Source organism: Sphaeramia orbicularis, chromosome 20 (genome assembly GCF_902148855.1).
Source record: "Sphaeramia orbicularis chromosome 20, fSphaOr1.1, whole genome shotgun sequence".
Classification (NCBI taxonomy): domain Eukaryota; kingdom Metazoa; phylum Chordata; class Actinopteri; order Kurtiformes; family Apogonidae; genus Sphaeramia; species Sphaeramia orbicularis.
The window spans coordinates 6,330,311-6,354,031 of NC_043976.1; the positions used below are offsets into that span (position 1 = coordinate 6,330,311).

Genomic DNA, 23,721 nt, shown 5'->3' on the forward strand with positions numbered 1-23,721 from the left:
CTCACAATTCTATTCAGTTATGATTCACCTGTCAGTAATTCAGGATGCATATTGATGTTGCATCCTTGATTCTCTGTACTACTGGACATGACTACTTTTTTATCCTTTGATGCCAACAGTCAGGTAAATTTTAGCTATTTCATTTAGAAAGGCTTTTAAAAAATTAGACTCTACAGACTATTATATGAATAGGCATTATTTTCCATGGCAGTATCAGTGTGAACAAAGTAACATCACAAAAACACAACAGAAATGAACAGTACAGCTATAACTGAAAGAAATTTAGCTCGTTTCCACCTAGCTGCTCCAAGAAAAGGCACAACACTTAATGGAATTAAACAGTACAAATTACATTCCAACATGCGTGCTTTAGTTTAATTTTAAAATGCAGGTGTAACGTTTGCTATTTCTGTAGAGTGACCTTGTGATAGGAGTGTATACTATAGCTCCACAGGTGGCATAATGTGGGGTTTTAGCCAGTTCTTGCTTCCCAGCAAGTTTGTTAAATCTATATTGTGCTACTTTTAAAATGATAGGTGTATTGTTTACCACCTGATGTGGGTCTCCGCCTCCCTTCACCCAAATCTCAACACAGAAGTAACATCAGCATGAAGTTAACCCACAATTCAATGCATGATGGTGAAGTAACTTTACAACTTCAGTGTCTGCCCAACAATGAGTGTTGGTATTGTATACTTTTAATGTAGGCTGCATACCCTTGGTTATTGATTTACTGCAACGCTGCAGAAGTCTGCATCACGGTGCATCTTACAATCAAGAAAATTCCGCACTTCCACTACCAAGTAGTTTGTGTCCTGACTGAATCTCCAGGGCCCACATTGCATGCTTAATTGTGTGTGATGTAAAAAGTAAATTTAGTGTGCTAGGTTAGGTTAGGAACAAAATAAGCAACATGAGGAAACAAACTGGAAAAACATGCATCAGCATTGGTATATTAGCATCAGCCCATAACTTCAGGATTGGTGCATCCCTACTTGTTAAGATTTTCAAGATGGAAAAATAATTAACTGAGGCTGTTGTAGTAGTGTAGTGCAGTTTGTTGTGGTGCATTGCTGTTTCTTTGTATTTTTTTCCCTCACTGTTGAAGGAAAAGTGTCAGTACTTGTATGTCTAAAACTTCAGGAAAATCTACGTCTTTCTTTAAGTGCTTTTTTTGCTTTAATCCCTCTGAGGCAACAGTGAACATAGCTGTATTCAAGGTTGCACTTGTACTGTATGTCTATGATCTTGATCTATGACTGCTATTGATTCTCACTGATGGTATCTGTGTCTTTTGTTGTGTTACAGGGACCAGTTATTCTCCACCAGAAAATTCTCACAACCACAGTTCCCTTCATAGTTCCAATTCGCATACTAACCCCAGCAAGACCTCAGACACAGTGAGTATTGCCTCTTCCTCCTCCTTAGCATTGTGGAGGAAAATTGACTAAACATCACATTTTTAGTGCAGTATGCAAATTCTTTATCAGGAGCTAGTATTCTTTAGTATACTGTTTTGATATTTGGTACTGTCATATCTTGATTTAAAAAGTAAAGCTGAACATTACTTTACATCACTACAATGAAAGTTGAGTTTTAAGTAATGAAAACACTACACTACAGAACGCATCACATTACAACAGTTCTTAAGCAGCTGTATCTCAGTAATCTTCAGCTGTCTCTGAAATAATCCTTTCCTCCTACTTAAAAAATCTTCTCTAAAAACAGTCTTGATATGGGTATCTTCCCTCTCTACCAGCACCTATTGTACATTTCAAATGGCATTGCAAGCTCTTGCATCAGACCCTCTGTCTGCACACGCATACACACTCACTCACACAGTTGCCATGTGTCTGGTAGCTTTGTGTTCGTAAACATTTGCTCCTCTCCTCAGCCTTATGAACCTGGTGACGACTGGTCAGAGCACATCAGCTCGTCCGGAAAGAAATACTATTACAATTGTAGGACAGAGGTGTCCCAGTGGGAGAAGCCCAAAGAGTGGCTTGAAAGGTAGCAATAATCTCTTTACCCACTCTGGTCTATGATTGAAACATCATTAAATGTGACATAAAAGTCAACTAAATGGCTCATTGCACTGCGTACATGTTTGATTTGTGTTTGACAGAGAACACAGACAAAAAGAGGCAACAAAGACTGCAGTTGTCAACAGTTTCCCCAAAGACAGGGACTACAGAAGGGAGGCGATGCAGGCGACGGCAGCCCCCAGCTTTGGTGCTAGTAAGTGTGATCCTGTATGTCATTGTACATGCTCTGTATACATATCTACATGTCTAGTATTTCTTCTTCTGTTATTTGGCTTTATAAAAGGGATGAATACTTTCTATTATTGTCTCTGTATTTATACTTAACTGCTCGAAGGCTTTTCGCTTACTGTTATTGTGTAATCAGTGTATATACTGTTGTCGAGCCGACCTTTGGCTGATGAGCGCTTAAGAACTTTTTTATGTAACATTAACATTCCTAGTTGTTCCTTAAGGCATATTTGAAAAACAGGCATACTGTTCTTACATTTTAACAACTTTTAACAACCACAGGTTTAAGTCATTTTGAGCCATGTGTCAAAATAGAGATGGTGCTGTTAAGTACCAGAACTGTTTGTCTGGTTACTGTATGGTCCTTAGTTGAGCGTCATTAGTATGTGCTTACCAGAGTATTTGACTACCATATACCTCTATGTACAGGTTTAGAGATGGACACAGATTTTTCTGTCACAAGGGCCACTCTGATCATAACAACCAGGTCTTCACATTCCCATATCCATAGTTGCAATTCTTCATATAGCTTGGAACATTAATTCATGTGGGATCCTAATCTCCCAGATGTAAGTCCGCTGCAGGTTTAACTTGCTTTTTCTTCTCTAGGCCATTATACCTGACATACCTAGTGTCACAGTTTGTATCAGTTGCCACCAAACACATCCACGATGATAATGCTGTGCAGTGAGATTCTCTCTCAGCTTGGTTGTAGAGGAAGGTTTCTGTGTTTTTCCGTCACTTTGCCAACTGTAACAGGTTCACCTCATGCTTCCTTGACCAACACTGTTGTCGTCTGTCAGATAAGTTGTTTTTGTTTGGCACACTAAAATATGAATGTACTAATTTTCAATAATCATGTTTCACATTCTGCATTATTTTATGTTTGTTCGTTCAGTTCAGCTGTCATTTACTGGTTGCCTCAAGTAAATGTACATTAGTGACCATAGTAATGCACGAGGTCGGTTACTATCATAATGATAGTGTGTAATTCAGCGTGGACGTGCATCATTTAGACTGGATATAGAGCATCGAGTTGTAGTTTTAGGTGGTGTATATTGTATAAATATTTATCACAGGTATGGGTGTATCAGGGTAGTCCATAGGGTTTACACCAAACATTTTGATATCTGGCTGCTGTAACGTTAGAGTTGGTAATCTGAAATAGTGGATGCTTTCTGAAACAAAATGCATTAAAACAATTGTAACAGCCTGTTTTTTGCCTTGTGCAGATCACTACATTTAAAGCTATACCGTATGATGTGGCATTTTTACACTTTTCTTTTGTCATCTTAAAATGCTCCTAATAAGTGTGTGTCAAACTAAAATGTAAAAGAAATCCGCCAGGTATTGAAACTCAAAAATGTTTAATTCTCATATATTTCTAATAAAAGTCTGACCAATCATTTTAGTCGGTCCGAATAAAATAATTGGCCGAACCTGGCTGAGCCTCCTGTCAATCATCCATTACAGCCGTCCAGCATCCGATTCATTATTGCCGTCTCACATCCCATATGTGTCCCTCTGAATCTGACGCTTCATTCGCGCTGCTTCTCCTGTCACTGACCACAGTCTACTGCCTAGGATGTGTTTGGATAGAACTGACATGCACATGTGGAAGGGATTAAACTGATTTATGAACAGAAACAACAACTGAGGTGCACAAATTGGAGTCTGATGAATGAAGGATGGAGATAAAAGTCCGGAAGTCAGCTGTACTGGACTGAACAGGTCTGCATAAAGCTCAGCTTTTATGACGGTGGGACTCATACAGGTACATGTACATGGTGTCACACACTGTAAGATGATGTAGGATGATAATTGTATGGACTATGAAACTTCAAATGTCCACGGAAAATTCGCGGAGGCCGCGCGTTCACAGTGCATGCGCCCATCCCCTGGGCACTGCAGTGAAGACACTGACCCAGTACTGCACAGACCAGGTCTACTGATGGAACAGGAGCCGCGGGCCCGCTGCAGGTGGATGATGCATCTGATTACTGAGGGAGGGGTCTGCGGACACGCCAAAACGGACCGGACCTCCGCCTCTGCTTCCTCCCCCATTTCCATCGCGTATCAGATGAGAGGAGAGAGGAGGAGGAGCCTCAGAGCTCAGGCAGAAGGAAGGGGGCGGGGCTTTGGAGGGAGGCGGGTTGTTCATGTTCAAACTTTTACTAAGTGCTGTGAGAAATGCCACATCGGTAGGTATAGCTTTAAATGATAATCATTTGACATGATGTGTTTTTTTAGGTAGGAATGCCATGGGTAGTTTGTGCAGCTTGGTAGTTTATGCAGTTTGTGAAATTGAACTAAAACAAGGAAAGACACTGCTAGCTTGTTTGGAGCCAGTGGATTTGTGAAACTGTTTAATTGCCATCATGGCTTCCTCTTTTGTACTTCTTGTAGAGTTAGTCCAGGTGGAAAAACCTACAGCAACCCTACCCCAGTCCCAGTCTTCTTCCTCAGGCTCAGGGAGCTTGAATCAATCATCAGGTCCTCCTGGATCATCAGCCTCAACAGTCCCTGTGTCCCCGGTTCTGCAGTCCCCTGCCCCCCCACTACTCCAAGACCCTACCTTGCTTCGCCAGTTTCTCCCAGCACTTCAGACCGCCCTGCAAATCAACAATGCCAGTGTGGACATGTCGAAAATTAATGAAGGTGAGAAATATTTCTTTACGAGCCACCCATTGTCCATTAGGCTGGTATTTGCATGTTTATAAGCTTTAGTTGTACACAGATGCTTTTAAGTTTGTGCTACATCTGGTCTGACAGCTCAGTGTTGGAGGCTATGAAATGTGCTAACTGGTGGAGACCTGAATGTTAGGTTGGACATATTGAGTCTCCTTATTGAATTTCCTTACCTGACATAACAGAATGCTTATTGTGTTCATATTACCAACTGAATGTCATCATTATTTATGCCTTCGATTGTGCTGCTTATTGTGAGCCATGTGAATAATGGTCCTCTCAAAGAATGCTGAACCATCACTAAGCAGAAGATTTTACACCTTGTGCATCTTGACATAACCATGTCATAGTTGGTATGCTTGATGCACATGTTGATGTATCATTAATGATTACTGTTAGATAGGCAAAGTTGAGGACTGCTTAGAATTTTGTACGCGAGTGCCTTTTTCATGTGTAGGTATTTGCTTAATTAGATCATTTTCTAAGGTTAAATCTATTGTGGAAAGAGATTAAGGCAGGATTCAGACCAAATCTGGCTGTATGGTTTTTTTTGTTTTTTTAAACACTTTCCCTTCTTACATTTGGAATGCATAGTTCTCAGTACAGTATGAAATGTGATAGGAGTAATGGGGATGAAAAGTATTTCTAGATTACTGTCTTCATTTTTTTAAATAGAATTTTCTGTATTTCTTAAAATAAATTGATCATCCAAGCAGAGTGTTTTTTTTTTTCTGGAGACAGAGGACTTTGACATTTGGAGCAGGCAACCAGCATAGCTAAAATGTTCACACCTGTGTGAGAAAGCCAGTCAGAGTGAGAATGACATTGAAAGCAACTCAGGATGTATCCCATACGACTAAATGCAGAACTACCTCTACAGATGGGACATGACCCGACTTAGTGCATAGGAGCTAGGGCTGTAGCGATACACTAATCTCACAGTATGACGCAATACACGATATTCAGCACATGGTACGATATATATCGTGATATTCGGCCAATGATATGATTCGATACGATTCGATATATTTGCATCATTTTCTGAAAGATTTTAAAGGGACAGAGTGATTTAGGTGACATCTTGTGAGTGTTCCATTGACTTGGATTGAATTAATTGAACTGAAAACTGCAACCATCGATCAATTACATAGTATATGGATCTGACTGGACAGAGAATGTATAGCTTGCAAATGCTGGACAAAATTAATCAAAGATGTGATGAGAAAATTAGTTTGAGTTATCGAAACAGTGCAAACTGTGGCTTACAAGTCTTTGAAAAGTGCAATATCTCTAACCCCCTTATTAAACTTTTTATAAAAGCATACAAATCAGAACTCCCAAGAGCGATAATTTCACAGAATATTTCAAATCTTAATAATCATTCCACCGAATACATTAAAGGAAAATGGGAAAAGGAAGGTGGATTTGTAATAACAAGATCTCATATGTGGAAAGAATATTGTTGTAAAATCATATCAGGCTTTTTCTAGGGATGCACCGATACCACTTTTTTCCAGACCGAGTACAAGTACTTACATTTGAGTACTTGCTGATACCGAGTACCGATACAAGTACTTAATAATCCCATTCCAGTTCTTAGTTCCTTTTGTAAATGTGCTTTATTGCCATTGTCATTAGTCTGACTAGAACAAAGTGTTGCTACTGGCATTTATTGTGTTGGACTGAGCATTTCTCAATTAATCCACCAGGGGGCGCTGGTCTTAATTAATCATACTGGCCAAATACCATGAAGAACAGTAAAGTTTTATGGGAAGAAGAAAGTCAGTAGTAACAAACATGGAGACAACAGAGGTAACACTAATGTTGCAGCGTTTTCGCTGGTAAGGTTTAAAAGCGAAGCTTCAGCAGGTAGGGAAAAGATACATGAGCAATAAGTTTCGTTTTCACTTCCGATGGCGGCGGACTGCACTGCTTTGTACCCCCATAGTATTATAAGTAGGACGGAAACCGGCCCAGCCCTGGGTAGTGGTCATAAATATGTCACTAGTTTTTCTCTAACTCCCACAGTCGCTCTTTGAACAGATCCTCTACCTCCACAGTTCCCGCTGGTATTCTCCGTCTGGGTACACATCCACGAGCACCTGGAAAACAGATGGAATGTACGCAGAGGACGGACAGAACGCTCTGTCCGTATCCGTCTGTCTCTTGCAGTCAGCGTTACTTTTATCAGTCATTTATTTTGAAAAATCTCCACACTCTTCACACTCCCCACACATTATTCCTCCGCCACATACCTGCTACACTGAACTGTGAATGTCACGCGGCCGTAAGTGGTATTGGTGCAGATGTATCTGATTACTAGTACGAGTACAAGTACACACACTGAGTATTGGAGCCAATGCCCAATACTGGTATCGGAATCGGTGCATCCCTAACTTTTTCATAACCCCATGTCAGAGTGCACACTTTTCCCTTGTAAATAGTCAGTGTTGGACAAACTCTAGCTGTCAGTTGGCCCATCATTATCTCCTATTCTGGGACTGTCAGGGTGTACACAGCCACTGGTCTGACATCAATAAAGCAATACAATTAATTAGGGATGTAATCAGTTAATCGACTATCAATTAATAATAATAAGAAGAAGAATTGTCAGTTAATTGCCCTTGTCCACACCTGTCCGAAGGCTGCTGAGGCTGAGATAGCAGGTCATCGAACCGGATCATGGTGCTGATGAGTTAGAATGGCTTTATGGACATGATGGAGCCAAACACAGACTGGCTGTCTGTTTGTGGGAGCGGTGCACCCCTACCTAAATACACGCACAAATGCGGGGTCGGTATCAGAGCGTTTTCCCTGGAGGTTGGTCTAGTCCACGGTCAGTGAAACAGAAGTTAAAAACATCCTCAAGACTCCTGATCTGGGACAGAGGTATGCTGAACATTATGTCCTGCAGTCACCCCGGTGGACATGAGAAAAAGTGTGTGTGTGTGTGTGGGGGGGGGGCAAATTAAAGTTTGCGAAGCTTCAGGAGGTAGAGCAAAGGTAAATGAGCGAAGTTTCACTTTCACTTCTGCGGGGGCACAGACTGCACTGCATTATAATTAGGACAGAAAGTGACGTATGCACGCATCCCCTGGCGCGCGTACGGCCAAGTAACACCCCCACACACACACCAACGAAACGCACACGCATGCATTACTTACTTTTATTTTCATTCTGTGTTAATATCGCTCATAATTTTTCATTTCTATTGAATATTATACAAAGCTAGATAAGGCCATGCTGTTCTCTCTCTGGATGTTGGAAGAAAAAAAAAAGAATCTGTTCTAATCCCTAAGAAAGTGGGACAGAGACAACCAGAAATGTATTAACCTTACTGTACCTTGATTGATGGGGAATGTGTTTTTAGGTATGTACACTGTGAGGAATATGGAACAGATTCATGTGACTGGAAGATGTTGTGTGTCTTTTGCTTCAGTAAAAACAAAAGAAAAAGAAAAGTGCAGAATCACAAGTGAACAAAACTGACATAGTGTTTCCTGTGGAATTGATCTGTTGCTGTGGCCTGGGTGGGGGGTGGGGGGCGCTGTTCAACTGTGGGTGGGGGGGTACACGCGTGAGTGGTTCAGCCGGTCGGGGGGGCAGGCAGGGCTCGGCCAGTTTCCTACTTATAATACTATGGGATACAAGGTGATGCGGACCATGCCACCTGCAGAAGTGAAAGTGAAACTTATCGCTCATTTATGTGGAGATGATTTTGAAGTATTCACCCCCCCCACACACACCCATGTCCGTGCACTTCCTGTCTAACTTACAGTTTCATTCTGGGTGTTAATAGTGTAGGGGAGACCGGGGACAGTTGTAACACGAGTCAGTTGCAACTCTTGCAATTGCTCCAATCAGGAGCAATTTAGGACTCACCTAATTCACTCTGCAGATGCTCAGTTTAGTCCTTAGTCCACATAAGAAGTTGTAGTGCTGTGAGGCAGACACATCAAAATTTGTGAGTGAAAAAATAATTATGTGGTAAGTCATATTTTTTGCTCTAATTATTTTTGTGATTGCATACTTTGCATTTGAAAGTTGTGCAAATTATATTTGTGAGATAAACAAAGATTTATGCAACTGTTTATCCACCTGTCCACAATTATCTAATATAAGATTATTATATCCTGTGTAGATCAGTGTTCTTATTTCATATATCGGCCAATATATCGGTTATCGGCCAATATTGGATATTGGCTTTTTTTAGCCCCCAATATCGGTATCAGCATCGGCCCCAAAAATCCCATATCGGTCGGGCTCTACTGTGCAAGTCTGCTTTTCTACTATGGGACAGCCTTCCCGATGCGGTCAAGTCAAATTATACAGCCATGAAAGAGAAGATGGGATCAGCTTTTGGACAGAGACAGTTAATGGACCGTTTTAGAGCTAACATATCGGCTCGTTCACAAGTTCCGGGGCAGAGCCAGGGGGTGTATGTGGCTGATGTGAGCCGGCTGGTAGCTGGTACTCGTGTTTTTGCCTCAGAGTTGCGCGTGCATCACTTTTGTTAGTAAACATTGAAACTCATCTATGGTGCCTTTATCACAAGCAGACATACTCTCAAATAACAAAACACACAAACACGAGTCCAAAGAAAAACACGATATAAAGCAACAGTTCTGACTTTCTGGATCCAGATAGCGTGCCTACCAATATGGCGGTGTAAACAACAATCACATGACCAGTGACGTCAGCTGCAAGTCCTCAATAGTGTGGCAGCAATGATTTTGCTGCGGTGCTGCGTCCCTTTCCTTCTTTCTAAACCCAAAGTACTCCCACACATCTGCTTTTAAGTATGAAGGTGCTGGATTTATATTCGCCACCATTCTCCTGAATCATCTTAGCTTTGACTGTGTAAACAGGGAGAAAAAGATGCCGGTGTCTGAGTAAAGAGAGTAGACGGGTAAGTTGCTAGAAATGCTCTACAGTGACAGTAGTGGCTGGCTGACCTAATCGCTCTTCCTGCAAAGCGGCAAAGTGAACGGGGGAAATGGGCAGCGAGCAGAGTGCCAGACGTAACATGGGGGATTTGAATGGGGCTTAATGTATTGATCCTCGCAGCTGAAAAATCAATACTTTCTGGGGAAACAAAATATCGATAAATATTCCAGAATCGATAAAGTCGCCCAGCCCCTAATAGGAACAGTGTGGACTGAGTGGTCACAGTGGGTATGTGTGGTTTTCTGAGGGCTGCTGTGAGAATAGCAAAACATCCAGCCCAGATCCTAAATTCCAAATGGGAAAGAAATTTGTGATGTCTTGATCTGGATTTTTTGCGTCCAATCCGATTTTTTTATGATTAGTTTTACTTATACCAATCTGATACCGATACTTTTTACTATTAAATTTAGATTTTATAACAAACATGAATTTCTGATATATAGCCAACATCAAAATAGCTCTTCTCAGCATTAAAATTAAATGCAATCAAAGTATTACCCACAGGTTTTTATTTTGTTTCATAACATAACCAACATTTTTTTATTTATTTATTTATTTATTTTACAAACCTATACTAAGTTAGGTCATGTAAAGAACAAAGTCCAATCTCTAAAAAAAAAAAAACCTTTTAAAATAAGATTTTGAATATAAAAAAATAATTAAATACATTTTTAATTCAATGAGATCTACATTCAGTGTACATTCAGCATTCCCTCTACATTCCGCTTTGCGGCAGCCTTACAGTTCCACTGTGGTATCATGACTCATGTAAATATACACACCTCTAATTGATGTGTCAAATACCACGGACTAAGGGTTCGGGTTAGGGATTAGGGTTATGTGAACCGGAGATCTTGGCGTAAATTGACACGCAATCAAATGGCGCTGAATAACACACAAAAGGTCGACAATGCGTACAAATAGCACGCCAAATGTCATAAGAAGTAGCGTGACATACAACGCTATTTCATGAGATTAGTCTTGTATTTCTCATACTCGGTTGTGTGATACTTTTATAAGTGACGAATCAAATTTGTTGTATTAAAGTGAGCCTTGATGCTCCCTCCTCGCGCAGCTGCCATTTTACATATCTTACAAGTTGCTGCTTGACTTTCATTGCTTTCCAGAGAAAAGTATTCCCACACAGCAGACATGTTGCATGACGTTTTGTTTTATTTACGGCAGCCGGTAAGCGAAATGACTCTGCAAAGTCGTGTGAAAACTAGATCGGCTTGATAACGTGACTAAATCAGATCTGATCTTCTAAAAAATGCCAGATCAGCAGCCGATACCGATCTTTAGATTCAATCGGGACATCCCTAAAATGAATAAAGAGGCGAACTTTGTGTGAAATCAGTCAACATAAGAGGTGACCATTTCAAGCTCTTATGTGTTTTAGTCACAGCTCACGCTGCACCCAGAGTCAGTGTTTTAGACCCAAGACATTGTGAGACCAAGCCCAACCATAACAATTAATAAACCCAGCAATACTGAATGATTATGATGTGATTGTTATGGGAAGACTTGACAGAACCATATATCTACACAACAAACCTTAAGCCATTTGCACTTAGACATTTAGTATGATGTGGAAAGATATACAGAGCTTTTCTGGCAAATTTTGTCACATCTATGCAGAATAAAATCTTATCATGGCAGTGATAATCTGTCCACAGTTGAACAACCCTCAGGGAATATGAAGATAGAGCTTTTGCCTTGTAGTCTGTTAACCAGAATATTGGGGCTGCAACTAACGATAATTTTAACAAACAATCTGTAGATTATTTTAATGACTAATCAATTCATCGGATGCACACAAAAGACTCAATTCTCAAAGATCTGTATTTAACCCAAAGTAATATAGGCTGCAGACAAGTCACTAATGATTACATCCCTGCAATAGCTTTATGTACAGTTAGAGAGCACTAGCCCGCTACCTACACTTGTTATGGCTAGAGATTAGCAAGCTATACTCTTCAACCAGCTCTGGTTATAGGCTATCAAACTTGCATTGTACGTATTAGTTCCAGTCAACAATAGGTAACGTTAGTCTGGTGGCCTGCTAAACGGAGATGGGTGAAAACATTATAATTATGACGATAGTGTCTAACTAGCTAATGGGCCAAAGTAATCACGAGACATAGGTTATCTTAAGATAGGTTTACATTATGTTCATGGTGGCCACGGCAGCCCTATTTGCCTGAAACCTATTGCGGCGTGGGATTTTGGCCATTTTTTTCTCCATATTTAAGTTTTGTTACATAAACGGTGCACATCATTTCGGGCAAACAGGGCTGCCATAGCCACTGTGAACATGATGTAAACCTAGTTTCAATAATCTGGACCATCTGAACCCTCAGCCATACTGCTCTGTGTTTTCCTCTGTTATACTACACAGCGTGCGGGCATGCCTCAATACTAACGTGCTCAAGACCCAACGAATCGACTGCCGAATTTGTTGCCAACCCTTAAGAATTGATTTGGATCGATTTAGTCAATTCGTTCTTGCAGTGCGACAGAATATAGTGTCTTAAACAGCTGCTACTGGATGGCAATACAGCTAAGCATTTCATTGTGTAAATGTCCTTTTAGGCATTGACAAGTCTCACATAGCGTAGGTCATCCTCTATTATTCTGAAAGAAAGGAAAATAGGCACTAGGTTATGTGGTTTGTTTGTATTTCTTTTGACTAATCACACTTGTCTGGTGTGGTGCAGAGTGCAGTGACAGTGCCTTTGCAAGATAGTGTCAGGGGAGAACTAGTGGAACATTTGCACTTAGAGAAGCAAGCCAATGGTATTTGAATTAGTCATTTCAAGCAAAGGAATGCACTACAGAAGATGCGTTTCTATATCCTTGCCATTGTAGTGCGTAGTTGGATCTCTGAGATTACTCTTTTTGTGTAACAAGGAGGAGATTCCATAACATAGTGAAAGGGAGGAGAATGTGGACTGTCAACACATAGTCAGGTTGGCAGGATGTGCTTTGCTGGAAAACTGTTGCCTTTTGAGGAATGTTTCAACATTTGACGATTGGTTTTCCAGGGCCAATATTGATACCAGTCATTGGTAATTGGAAGACCAATAGCAAAAATTTGAAAGCAGTTAATATTTGCAGAACAAATTAAATTCTTGTCAACTTTTAGATTAAATTCAACATAAAACTTTGCACTTCCCATAATAAGTCATGGATGATTATCTATCCCTACATATTCCTTTATCTATCTCGCATATAGAAGTAACTGTTCAAAATACCATGGAATCCATTTGTTCTGTTTTGTATAAAGTAAATCTTGTATTCTAGGGAAGTCAGTTGCATTGTTTCATTCACTGCTCATGATCTAACAGTACTCACTTCAACCCCCCTTGAACCAGTACCAGGATATCTATGCCAAAGCAGAGGATGCGTTAGACATTTTTATTGTCCGTCATTTTGATGGACAGGGTCGTAAAAATTCCGTCAAAACATATTATTATCCGTCATTTCAAATTTTTATTTTTTAATGATAAAGAGATATATTTAGTAGTATTTAATGTTCAAAAACATCTCAATGATGCAGCAACTGTAGTTGCTGCTGGCTGATAAACCAACGTGATATCACGACTCACATAATTATATACACCACTTTTATTGGTGTGTTATCATGCACTGAGGGTTAGGGTTCGGGTTATGTGAACCAGAGATCTACGCACAAATTTAAATGCCATCAAATAACACATGAAAGGTAGGAAATGCGTATATATAACACACCAAATGCCATAAGAACTGGTGTATTCCTTGCTTGTCCGTCATCCTTCACCGTATCAGTCCCTCTTTTTTTCACCGCGTTTATTAATGCTATCACATTTACTGGGCTTTCTAAAATAAGGAGACTCGGCTGTCTTCACAGTTTGCGCTAGCAAAGTAGCATCTAATTTTGGCTAAAGTCAGCAAAACAACAACACAAGACTTGACACTGACTGATTAATATGCACACTGGCACCAACTGGACAGGGGGTCTACTACAGGTGGACTAACTGGACAGGTGGTCTACTACAGGTGAACTAACAGTGAGTCATTTGACTGTAGTACCGCTGTTGTATTCAGTGTAGTTGTGAACAGTGGTGCTGTTGGTTCTATACAGGTAGGATGTGTTATGGACTGTTTGATAACTGGTTAAGAGACAGACAGACCAGCGATTCTGCGAGCAGGTTCTGTTCAGTGTTGTGTGAAAACTTTCTTTGGTAGTGTTATGAGATTGGTGTGTGTGTGTGTGTGTGTGTGTTCCTTTAAATGCAAGAGTGGTGTGTGGCGCATGTGTGTGCGTATTGTGTGAGTGGTCGAGCAAGGTGAGGGAGCGGCAGTTTTGAGTATGAGTGTGTAAGAGGGACAGAAGGAAAAAGTGTTCTAACATCGATATACTGTGCATAAAATAAAAGCTGCTGTCTTCCACTACTGGCAAAGGAGTTAACTCCGACATCGGCCCTGGAGGAAATCTGCTCTTTGCTCGCTGACTACGGTCGGACGAGCCGAGCAGGAAAGGTTAACAGTAGATTACTGTCAGTATTTTAATCTGTCAAAATGACAGATGGCCTTCAGAATTTTCCGTCATTTTTGAAAAAAATCCGTCAATGACGGAATATTTTCGGTTAACGCGACCTCTGCACCAAAGCAGAGTAATGCAGGACATTGATCTTTACCATTCATTACTGCTGGATTTGGAGTGCAATCAAAACAGCAAGTTCAGATTGTCTGTGTGTACTTCAAGTGCTCCGCAGCCAATGTGTGTAGTTGTGCAAGTGTGATCATTATCACTGAATTAAAATTCTGTACTATTTCAAGTATGTTAATTAATAAATTTAAATATGTTGGGCTTCATCATTTTACTGCTCTACTCTATGGGATAGAAAGTGGAATAATAATGCATCGTAATCCTATATGTTTTAAATTGTAAAAATAGTGTGATGCAGGGCAGAAAACCTGAATTACTGTATCTACCAATGCTAACACTGTGTATGTGTTCCTTTTAGTTCTCACAGCTGCCGTCACACAAGCTTCATTACAGTCAATGCTCCATAAGATCCTCACCGCTGGACCATCAGCTTTCAATATCACTACTATCCTTTCTCAAGCTGCTCAACTTTCCAACCAAGGTAAATGAACATATCCAAGCATGTGTACAAATGCAAATGTACTACTATTACTTCAGTTATGTGTGTATGTAATGGAACCAGCAGAACCCTCAAGGGTTTCTGTTTCTATCTATTCTGTTATTTTTCTTTATACCAGCCTTGAATTTCTGTTCTTTTTAGGCAGACACTAGTGTCATTCCTCATGTTAAGTTTTTCTGCAGTAAACTTAGTTTGTCATTCTTTTTTCATGTGGTTCTCTAGCAGCTCAGCAATCAAACCAGTCACCAATGTCATTAACATCAGACGCATCATCGCCCAGGTCATATGTTTCTCCAAGGATCAGCACACCACAGACCAATGCTGGTCCTCTGAAACCCCTCCTCAGCACGCAACCTGTCATCTCACAGCCAAAAGTAAGCCTCAAAATTCAACATTGTTCTCAACTAAGTACCTTGTTGCATGGAAGAATAATGTGGGATCTTTCCACCAGGGAAAAAAATTATCGCCAAGGGCAAATAAGGTTTGCAATAGGCATGCATCAACAAAAATGGAAGCTTTTGATTAATTTTTGAAGTAAGGGTCTGATTGACCAGTTGAATGGATAACATTAAAAAAGTCATGCTTTTTACAGAATTTTCTGTAGATTTTCAGAGGCCTTGCATGTTTGGGTTGTAGTGTTGTTTCTAAACATATAGAAAGCTTTGAGGTCATAAGTATTGGGGTTGGGCAGTCTTTTCACTAGAAAATTTAGTTTTACAACCATTCCATCTGGAAAAAGTCATTTTTAAGTCTTGAGCGGCCTCGGTGCTGGGCCTAGCAAGCGTCGCAAACTCCGCACCGCAGTACTGAATCACACCACTGCCTTCCTCCAGGACAGTTGTTATAGGAGTTTCCATTTGTAGATGGGTGTGACAGAAGTGGCAAAAGGTGGCTGGTAAACCTTTCCCTCTTCGATTTCAAAATTTTGAAGGGAAAGTCACTTCTATAAAACAGCTTGGTATTATTTGGACAGTAAATTTAATCATGAAGCAAAGGCTCATTGCAGTGCTGCTATACCTGAGGAGGAGTCTAATCAGTTAAACACTTTATTTCTATAAATTCATAACACCCACCATCGACACCAAAAATTTCCGACACTCTTCCATGCATTGTTACACATAAACGTATCCCTGTAGGACTCAAGCATGACATTATGCAAGCAAGGGAAACTAGACACTGCTATTATTATTTTTTCGTTGTTCATCTTGGCATGGTCAGCGCTACATCTGGAAAGTGCAGCGTTGTTGTCCTGTGTCGTGACGGACCTCCCCTGCGTTGTTATTCTGCTATTGAATACTCACCTCACGTTGGAGGGATTCATTTGCATAAAATTGGGCATTGCTCAACTTTTTGATGCAATGGAAGCATTGATTTGGTCACACCGCAAATCCGAATGCTTTGCAGAAGCGTCGGACATATCCCATAGAAATGAACAGGGGTACTGCGGTGCGGGGTTCGCAACGCTTGGTAGTGGATCGCCATCGTAACTCTTAACACTGGCAGAAAAAACCCTGTAGGCAGTGTTAAAACTACAAATCCTTGTAATCCAGCATCCATTGCAGTGATACCTCATTATGTGGAGATGAAACTTCTGGCAGTGAATTCTACTGCGTTACACTGATAATAATATGTGTCTGAAGGTCATATACTTGAGCACACTGCAGTATAATATGACAGCATTTCTTATGGTTAATGAATTCTACTAAATGCAAATTTGGTGCAAATGGTCTCCTGTGTTTCATATAGATATATATGTATATTGTTACTTGGGAGCATAAGTAACTGATGCTTGTGTGGATGAATGAAAGAACCTCTGATGGGCAAATCTGCTTGTTATTTATTTTTTTTGTATTTTTTAAACCTAGGCGAGTACGCCAGCAGTGAAACAGGCATCTCACTCTCAGCCCACTTCCCAGCAGCCCCTTTCCAGTGAAAAGCAGCACAGTTATGATGCCACCACTTCCTCCCCACGCACCCTCCAGCGTCAAGGGTAGGTACAGCCTCAGCAGAATGATGACAGCCTGCCTTAAACATGGTGTAAATATATAATAACCTGTACATGTGCTTGCATTTTGATACCCTGATAGCATAATTGCCAAGTCATATTTTTAGCCAAATAGTGGTATCTGCATAAAATGAAGCAGCAGTGTTCAAAGACTTAAATTGCACAGATATCTCAACTTGGCCAAAAATATGAATCGGGCAATTATGCTTATGAGGCTAACGATGTGTATATCTAGTTTGTTTAAACCACACAATTGACCAGGGTAGTGTAATGTTGTTGCACCATCTAGTGGGCATTAATGGAATAGTTACTGGTCATTTATTCATGTCTTAGAATCCTTGAAGTCATTTCTCTATGTACAAAATATTGTATTTCAAAGGGAGAAAGATGGATCAATGAAGAACATTACTGCAGCTGAAAAGAAAATGCAATTTAATGGTTGGACATTAGAGTAGCTGGTTGAGGTGTTCCCATCCCTCTGACTGTGTGTTGGTGTATCTTCTTCTCAACAGCTGAGGGAAGAAGGGCTGTCAAGAGTCGAGCAGTGATATCACAGGACTTTTAGCCAGGTCAATGGGAAAGGCTTCCCTGAGTTCAGCATCTTTAGGGAACTAAATTAATCCAAATGAGTGTTAAAAAAAATAATAATAACAATAATAATGAAAAGTTTCTGTACTGCTTTTTAAGAAAGAGTTCAGATCTACATTTAGCAGTAATTAACCTCCATGTCTGAAGTCTCTTTTTGTAATAGGTGTACTATAAATATTAGTGGTTGACTGATAAGGATTTTTCAGCCAAAAGCAGTTTGAGAGAAGAGTGGCAAGATATATTGCCATTCTGTTTTTGTATACCTTAAATGAAGATTTATTTAACAGTATTATATAGGGTGTGCCATCTAAGGCACCTCACGATTTGATTCAATTACGATTCAGGGTGCTACGATTCAATTAATCAATTATCATGATAATAATGATTATGATGATTTTTGATGCATCTTTTTTCCCCATTCAGGATTTTTTTCTCGCTCTGTGGCTACTTCATACTTTTAAATGAGGTATATTTGTCAGTATCTGTAAATTCAAGTAATCAAACAAATTTGCTTCCATTATCTTTTATTTGTGTCAAACCACTGAATGATTCAACTTATATTCCACCAGGGAACCAACCGCAAAAAGGTAGCAGTGGCATGTACTGCAAAAACTGCTCTTATTCACAAATAAAGATTTCCAGTTACCTGCAAAACATTTGCGGTATCAAAAGCAGTACTTTTCAAAAATATATACCTATTAACCATACAAAAATAACTTTGGTGGAATGAAGTCCACATTTGTTCAGGAAAACAAATAACAAAGTGTCTTTAGAAATAAGTAAGACTTATTTCAATCAAAAGTGGTTCTCACAGATTTCTGTACTAGTCTAATTAAAAAATGATAATAATTGCTTATTTAGTTTTTCTGGCCCCACAAAGCTCCCCAGGAACCCACTCAAACTCTCAGACCCTCCCCACACACATGCTTCTGTGGAAAACTGTATAAAACAGCTAATTTAATCTGAGCCAACACAAGGACATAATAAATGATATCTAAACAAAATCCTCAATGAGCAGCATTAATCCCACAACAAACGAAAGATTTCGCTATCCACAATCAAAGCATGCATCACATGTCGGAGCTATCCTACATGCTTACCTCAGTGATTCCACTACTTTGATTTTGGTCTCATTGTACAGTTTGGGAACTGCTTTCTGGGCAAAATACTTTTGGTTCGGAAGTTTACGGTATATCTGTGATCCGGCATCTGCATCAGAGCACAACAGCCCTGCTTCCAAAACGCTAGCTTTTAAACCCGTTGGGTGAATCTCACACTCTGTAACTGTAGCCAAAGAGTTAGAATTGGTTTTACTGTGTTCCCCCTGGTCCATTCTTTAAGGTGTCGTGGTGGCATGCGCCACTTTTATTTTTCTGCCACGCGCTGCGGTTTTGTTCCTGTCATTTAGTTATTAAGAAAAATAATAGTTTTTGAACAAATATGAATCGTTATCGAATCATCACGTCACATTGCAATGAATCTAATAATCGAAGTATTGGCACACCCCTAGTATTATGTCTGCGTGGTCTTGGTTTGCATAAGTCTTGTGTGCTCTATGCACACTAGATCTACATAAGTGCACTTATAAGAGCATAAGCACTATCATCCCACAGCATCCACTCTGAAAAACATGTCACCATTCATTTTTTGTTCACTGGCCTTGTGAAATAAACACTGACTGATGCTGAAAAATGCTGATCATAAATTATTTAATTGCTTACATTAAATAAAGAGCCAATTACAGCTTCTTGAATACTTTTTACTTTTGGTGTCATTGGGCAAAAATGATATACTTTCCTTTCAGTACATCATAACTGAAGTGGTCTCAGAGGGAGGGAGACTTGTGCACCTCCCTTTCACTCTGTTTGCAGTTATAGATGTAGACAATATGTACCATGAGATCCTCCATCACAGGATTGTGTGTAAATGGCTGGTCACAGTTGTTTTACAAGAGGTGATGAGTTAAATATCTGATTAACAGATTTAGTTACAGAAAACGTTCAAGCTTCTGTCTGGCTCTATGGCTCTACTACTGTGACACAGGAACAACATGGACTTTTCTGTAACCGCATGAAATGTCAGGCCGTTTATGTTTAGTCTTGAGATTTGACAGAGAGAAGGGAGCTGTAGGTGGAGACATGTACTGTATTTGCTCTAGGGCTGCAGCTATTGAATATTTTAGTTTTCGAGTATTCTACAGAAAATTCCTTCGATTAATCGAATAAAACTTATTTTTGCTTGGTTAAAGAGCAATTATAAATACACAAGAAGAAATAAGGTATTTCACTTAATAATGAAGGACCAATTGGTTTCCTGTTTTTTAATAATTAACAGTTTTATTTGTTAAATTCATATTGTGCAGACGCAACAAAATGTAATTTTTTGACTAGAAACATTTTCAGAGAGGCAATTGCAAATACAAATAAAAATACATAAAATTTAATTACTTTCAATTTAATATTTCTTGTAAGTATCAAAAACATAATGCATTAATAAATTTTTAAAAATAGGTGACTTTTTGTCATGCAACTTAACTTTAGCAGCTGTCAGTTTCAGAATTTACAATTTAGACATAACAGGAATTCGTTGTGGCATAAAAGAGGCAAGAACATTTGAATGGGAACTTGGAACAAGTCCATGCATGAACAGTTTTACACATTTCTGCTATATTCAGGAGAATCAAGGCAATGGCTACCCCACCTTGTCTGTCTCATAACCTATAACCCCCACCCCACACATACACACACATGCACACACAAACACATCCAGTTAATTGATGATTCGCTTCATTTTAGCAAAAAGTAGTTGGATTTTGCCAAAATTTGGCCGTGACAAGGTAAGAGAAAACTTTCAGCAAGCTGTGCACCATTTTTGGCCTTGCTTTTGGGAAATTAACTCGCTGCCTAAATCTGTGCTTGTCACAATTGTAATAAACTAGCCACACATTCGACAGTAGCTACAATTAACAGAAATCTAGCCCTCCGCAGGGCTAACGTTATGTTAGTAAGGTACATTAACGTTAATCTCATTGATTTGCGCTACGTTAATTTTATTTTATCTCGGGTCCTGTGCTCCATTCTGGGTGTCTTCGGAGAAGATGCTACATCGGAGATGTGCTGTTGTAGTATGGAAGGGCAGTGTTACAACGGATACATGCCACGGTGTTTACCTTGCTGTTCAGTCTGAAATGATTCCACACTTTCGACATTTTCCGTCTTTTTTATTGTGGGTTTTTTTTTTTTGTTTGTTTTTTTTTGTCTTTTGTTATCATTGTTGTATTCACTCGCCTCATCCATCTCCAGGCTGCTTCATCCAAACACTTCCGCGTCCTCCATCATCTTCCTTTGCATGAGTGACGTAAGTGCGTTGTTCCCCATTCGATAGTCTGTGCAAAATGCCGTGCTTTGAGCTGTAAATTAAATATTATTAAATATTTTAAATTAAATAAGTGATTCCTCGAGGCAGAGAAAATTCCTCTATCATTTTTTGTAATCGAGGTACTCAAATTACTCAAGAAATCGTTTCACCCCTAATTTGCTCTAGTGTTTTTTCCAAGTTCTGCCTCCTGCAGCTTTAAATGTTAAATGTATGCACTTAAGGGGTGATGCTGGTTGTGTCAAATTTAGAAGAGGGTTTGCACACGACTGTTCTCATGCAATTGTGACATAAATATTCATGATCACTTACTTAGACCATTCAGTGCATCTCTAAATGCCACTCAAAATGTTTTAGCCATTTCCTCTACCTCCATGGGCTTACTTACTAGATCAGTGTGGACAGGATGTATTGGAGGGTTTGTCAATACTACTGTTACTAGACAGATCACATGTACGTAGTAGACTTAACATGATACTGTCACAGTCTCCTTTGGAGATGCACACACCTTGATAATGCTGACCCGCTCCACTCAGACCTTTGATCAGATCGCTCTATCTCTGCAGTGATTGAGCTGTAGAAGAATGATGTTGGCCTCATGTCGATCCTTGTCTACTGCTTTTTACAGTGTCTCTTCATGTACTTGACATTTGCAATGTCTCTGTCCTTGTGTGAACAATTTTTATTGCAGTAGTCAGAGGAGTCCTTCACCGGGTCCCAACCACGTCTCCTCCAGCAGCAACAACACCTCCAACTCCACCTCTGCACCTCCTTCCGCCTCAGCAACCCGGCCACCATGCTCCTTCACCCCCACCCTCGCTGCTCACTTTAATGAGAATCTAATCAAACATGTCCAGGGATGGCCTGCTGAACATGCAGAGAAACAGGTCTGTACCACCGACGTTTCACCGCTAAGGTCGTAACAGTATGATAACCATCATAACGACTATGATATAATTTCATGCATTTACCTTAATCTTATAATAATGCTAACAGCTGTACCCCTGTGATGCATAAATTGTTTCCTTTTTCTGGATAACCTGAACCATCACAATATGTGTATGTGTTTAATAATGAATTACCAAACATGTTTTAGAAAAAAAAAGGATCAGATCTCCAAATAGGGCGGGGTAATATATCAACTTACAATTGTATTTGTTTTCTCTGGAAATGTTTTTTGCTCAACAAAAATATAATCTGTAACCTGTTGATTGTAATAAATCAATTGGGTCTTTCCATTGCAATTCAACCAATGGTCCCCAAATGCCCCCCTCAGAAAATTCTGAAAAAATTCACACTTGTTCACCTACCAGATAAACGAACACATCCAAATTTTAATGTCATATCTGTAATAGTTTAGGACAGGGGTGTCCAAACTTTTTGTCCAGAGGGCCAGATCTGATAATGTGGACATTGCCAGGGGCCAGTGGTCCCTTCAGACATTTTTTAAACAGTAAAAATTACATATAAATGCGCTGTTCTACAACAATTTTATTTTCATTGTCACAATATTGTTTTTTTAAATGGCAATGTAACCAAATCTAAGCCACTCAGGTGTGAACAAATAGAAAAAAAAAAAAAACAATTCTGCCTTCCTTTCACATCTGGAGTCAGATAACATAGAACAAACTGTACAGCGTATCTTAAACATCCAAGTTGATAAAAATCTTAACCCCACATTCATTTTAAACATGACTTATATGAGTAATCATTACTCATATATTACTCAGTAATGTAAAGTCTGTTAACGTTTAAGATTAAAACAAATGACTCTTACTCTTTGAAAAAAACATTCAGAAAGTAATATTTTGTGTCACATCTATAAGTACATAACACCAGCAGTTAGAGGCAACTAACCTGGCAACTTGGTAGCCTGCCTTGGTGGCGAATTCATTGAACTCCCAGGTTCACATGAAAAGTCACTGTTGTGAGTTTAAAGCAGCTTGAATTTGCTTCACTTTTTCGGAACGCTTACTCCCTGCTAGCTTGTCGTATGCGTTAGCATGTTTTGTCTGCTCGTGTCTCTTTACATTGAATTCCTTAAACAAGGCAACAGTCTCTTGACAAATTAGGCAAACATAATTGCCTCAATTTTCAGTGAAAAAAAATTGTAATTCCCATCTCTCCTGGAAGCGGCGGCCCTCACTGTCAACTTTCGTTTTTTTATTTACAGGCGCCGTGGTTAGAAATTAGCGAAAAAGGGTTCACGGTAAGGTCACAGAGCCAGATAGAGTTAGAGTGGTGCTGCCACCATGAGGTGAAAGGAGAAACTGCATTTTGAACCTTTTAGGATTCATGTACTCGGTTCAACAGTCCAAGCAGGCCATAAATAATACATTATAAAACTGAAGCTGTGGGCCGTATAAAATCTGACCGCGGGCCGTGATTGGCCCCCGGGCCGGACTTTGGGCATGCCTGGTTTAGGAGATACAGCCCTTTGAAAATTAATGTTTGTTTTTTTTTATTTTGCAAATTTGCTTTTCAGCCAACTTTGAGGAGCTACACTATATTGCCAAAAGTATTTGCTCACCTGCCTTGACTCGCATGTGAATTTCAGTGACATCCCATTCCTAGTCTATGGGGTTCAATATGATGTTGGTCCACCCTTTGCAGCTATAACAGCTTCAACTCTTCTGGGTAGGCTGTCCACAAGGTTTAAGAGTGTGTTCATGGGAATTTTTGACCATTCTTTCAG

General features: G+C 39.7%; 1 protein-coding gene across 2 annotated transcripts in view; it reads left to right on the forward strand.

Annotated features, from left to right (window-relative positions):
* waca (WW domain containing adaptor with coiled-coil a) overlaps positions 1 to 23,721 on the forward strand; it is a 42,877-nt gene that overhangs the window by 15,199 nt on the left and 3,957 nt on the right. Inside the window, exons 4-11 of one of the 2 annotated variants that reach the window (XM_030122885.1) lie at positions 1,309 to 1,400; positions 1,895 to 2,010; positions 2,126 to 2,238; positions 4,680 to 4,931; positions 14,918 to 15,040; positions 15,281 to 15,432; positions 16,924 to 17,048; positions 21,718 to 21,913. In XM_030122885.1, the coding sequence (XP_029978745.1) occupies positions 1,309 to 1,400; positions 1,895 to 2,010; positions 2,126 to 2,238; positions 4,680 to 4,931; positions 14,918 to 15,040; positions 15,281 to 15,432; positions 16,924 to 17,048; positions 21,718 to 21,913 (1,169 nt within the window). The remainder of the gene's footprint in view (positions 1 to 1,308; positions 1,401 to 1,894; positions 2,011 to 2,125; positions 2,239 to 4,679; positions 4,932 to 14,917; positions 15,041 to 15,280; positions 15,433 to 16,923; positions 17,049 to 21,717; positions 21,914 to 23,721) is intronic. The other variant, XM_030122886.1, reaches the window with a different exon arrangement.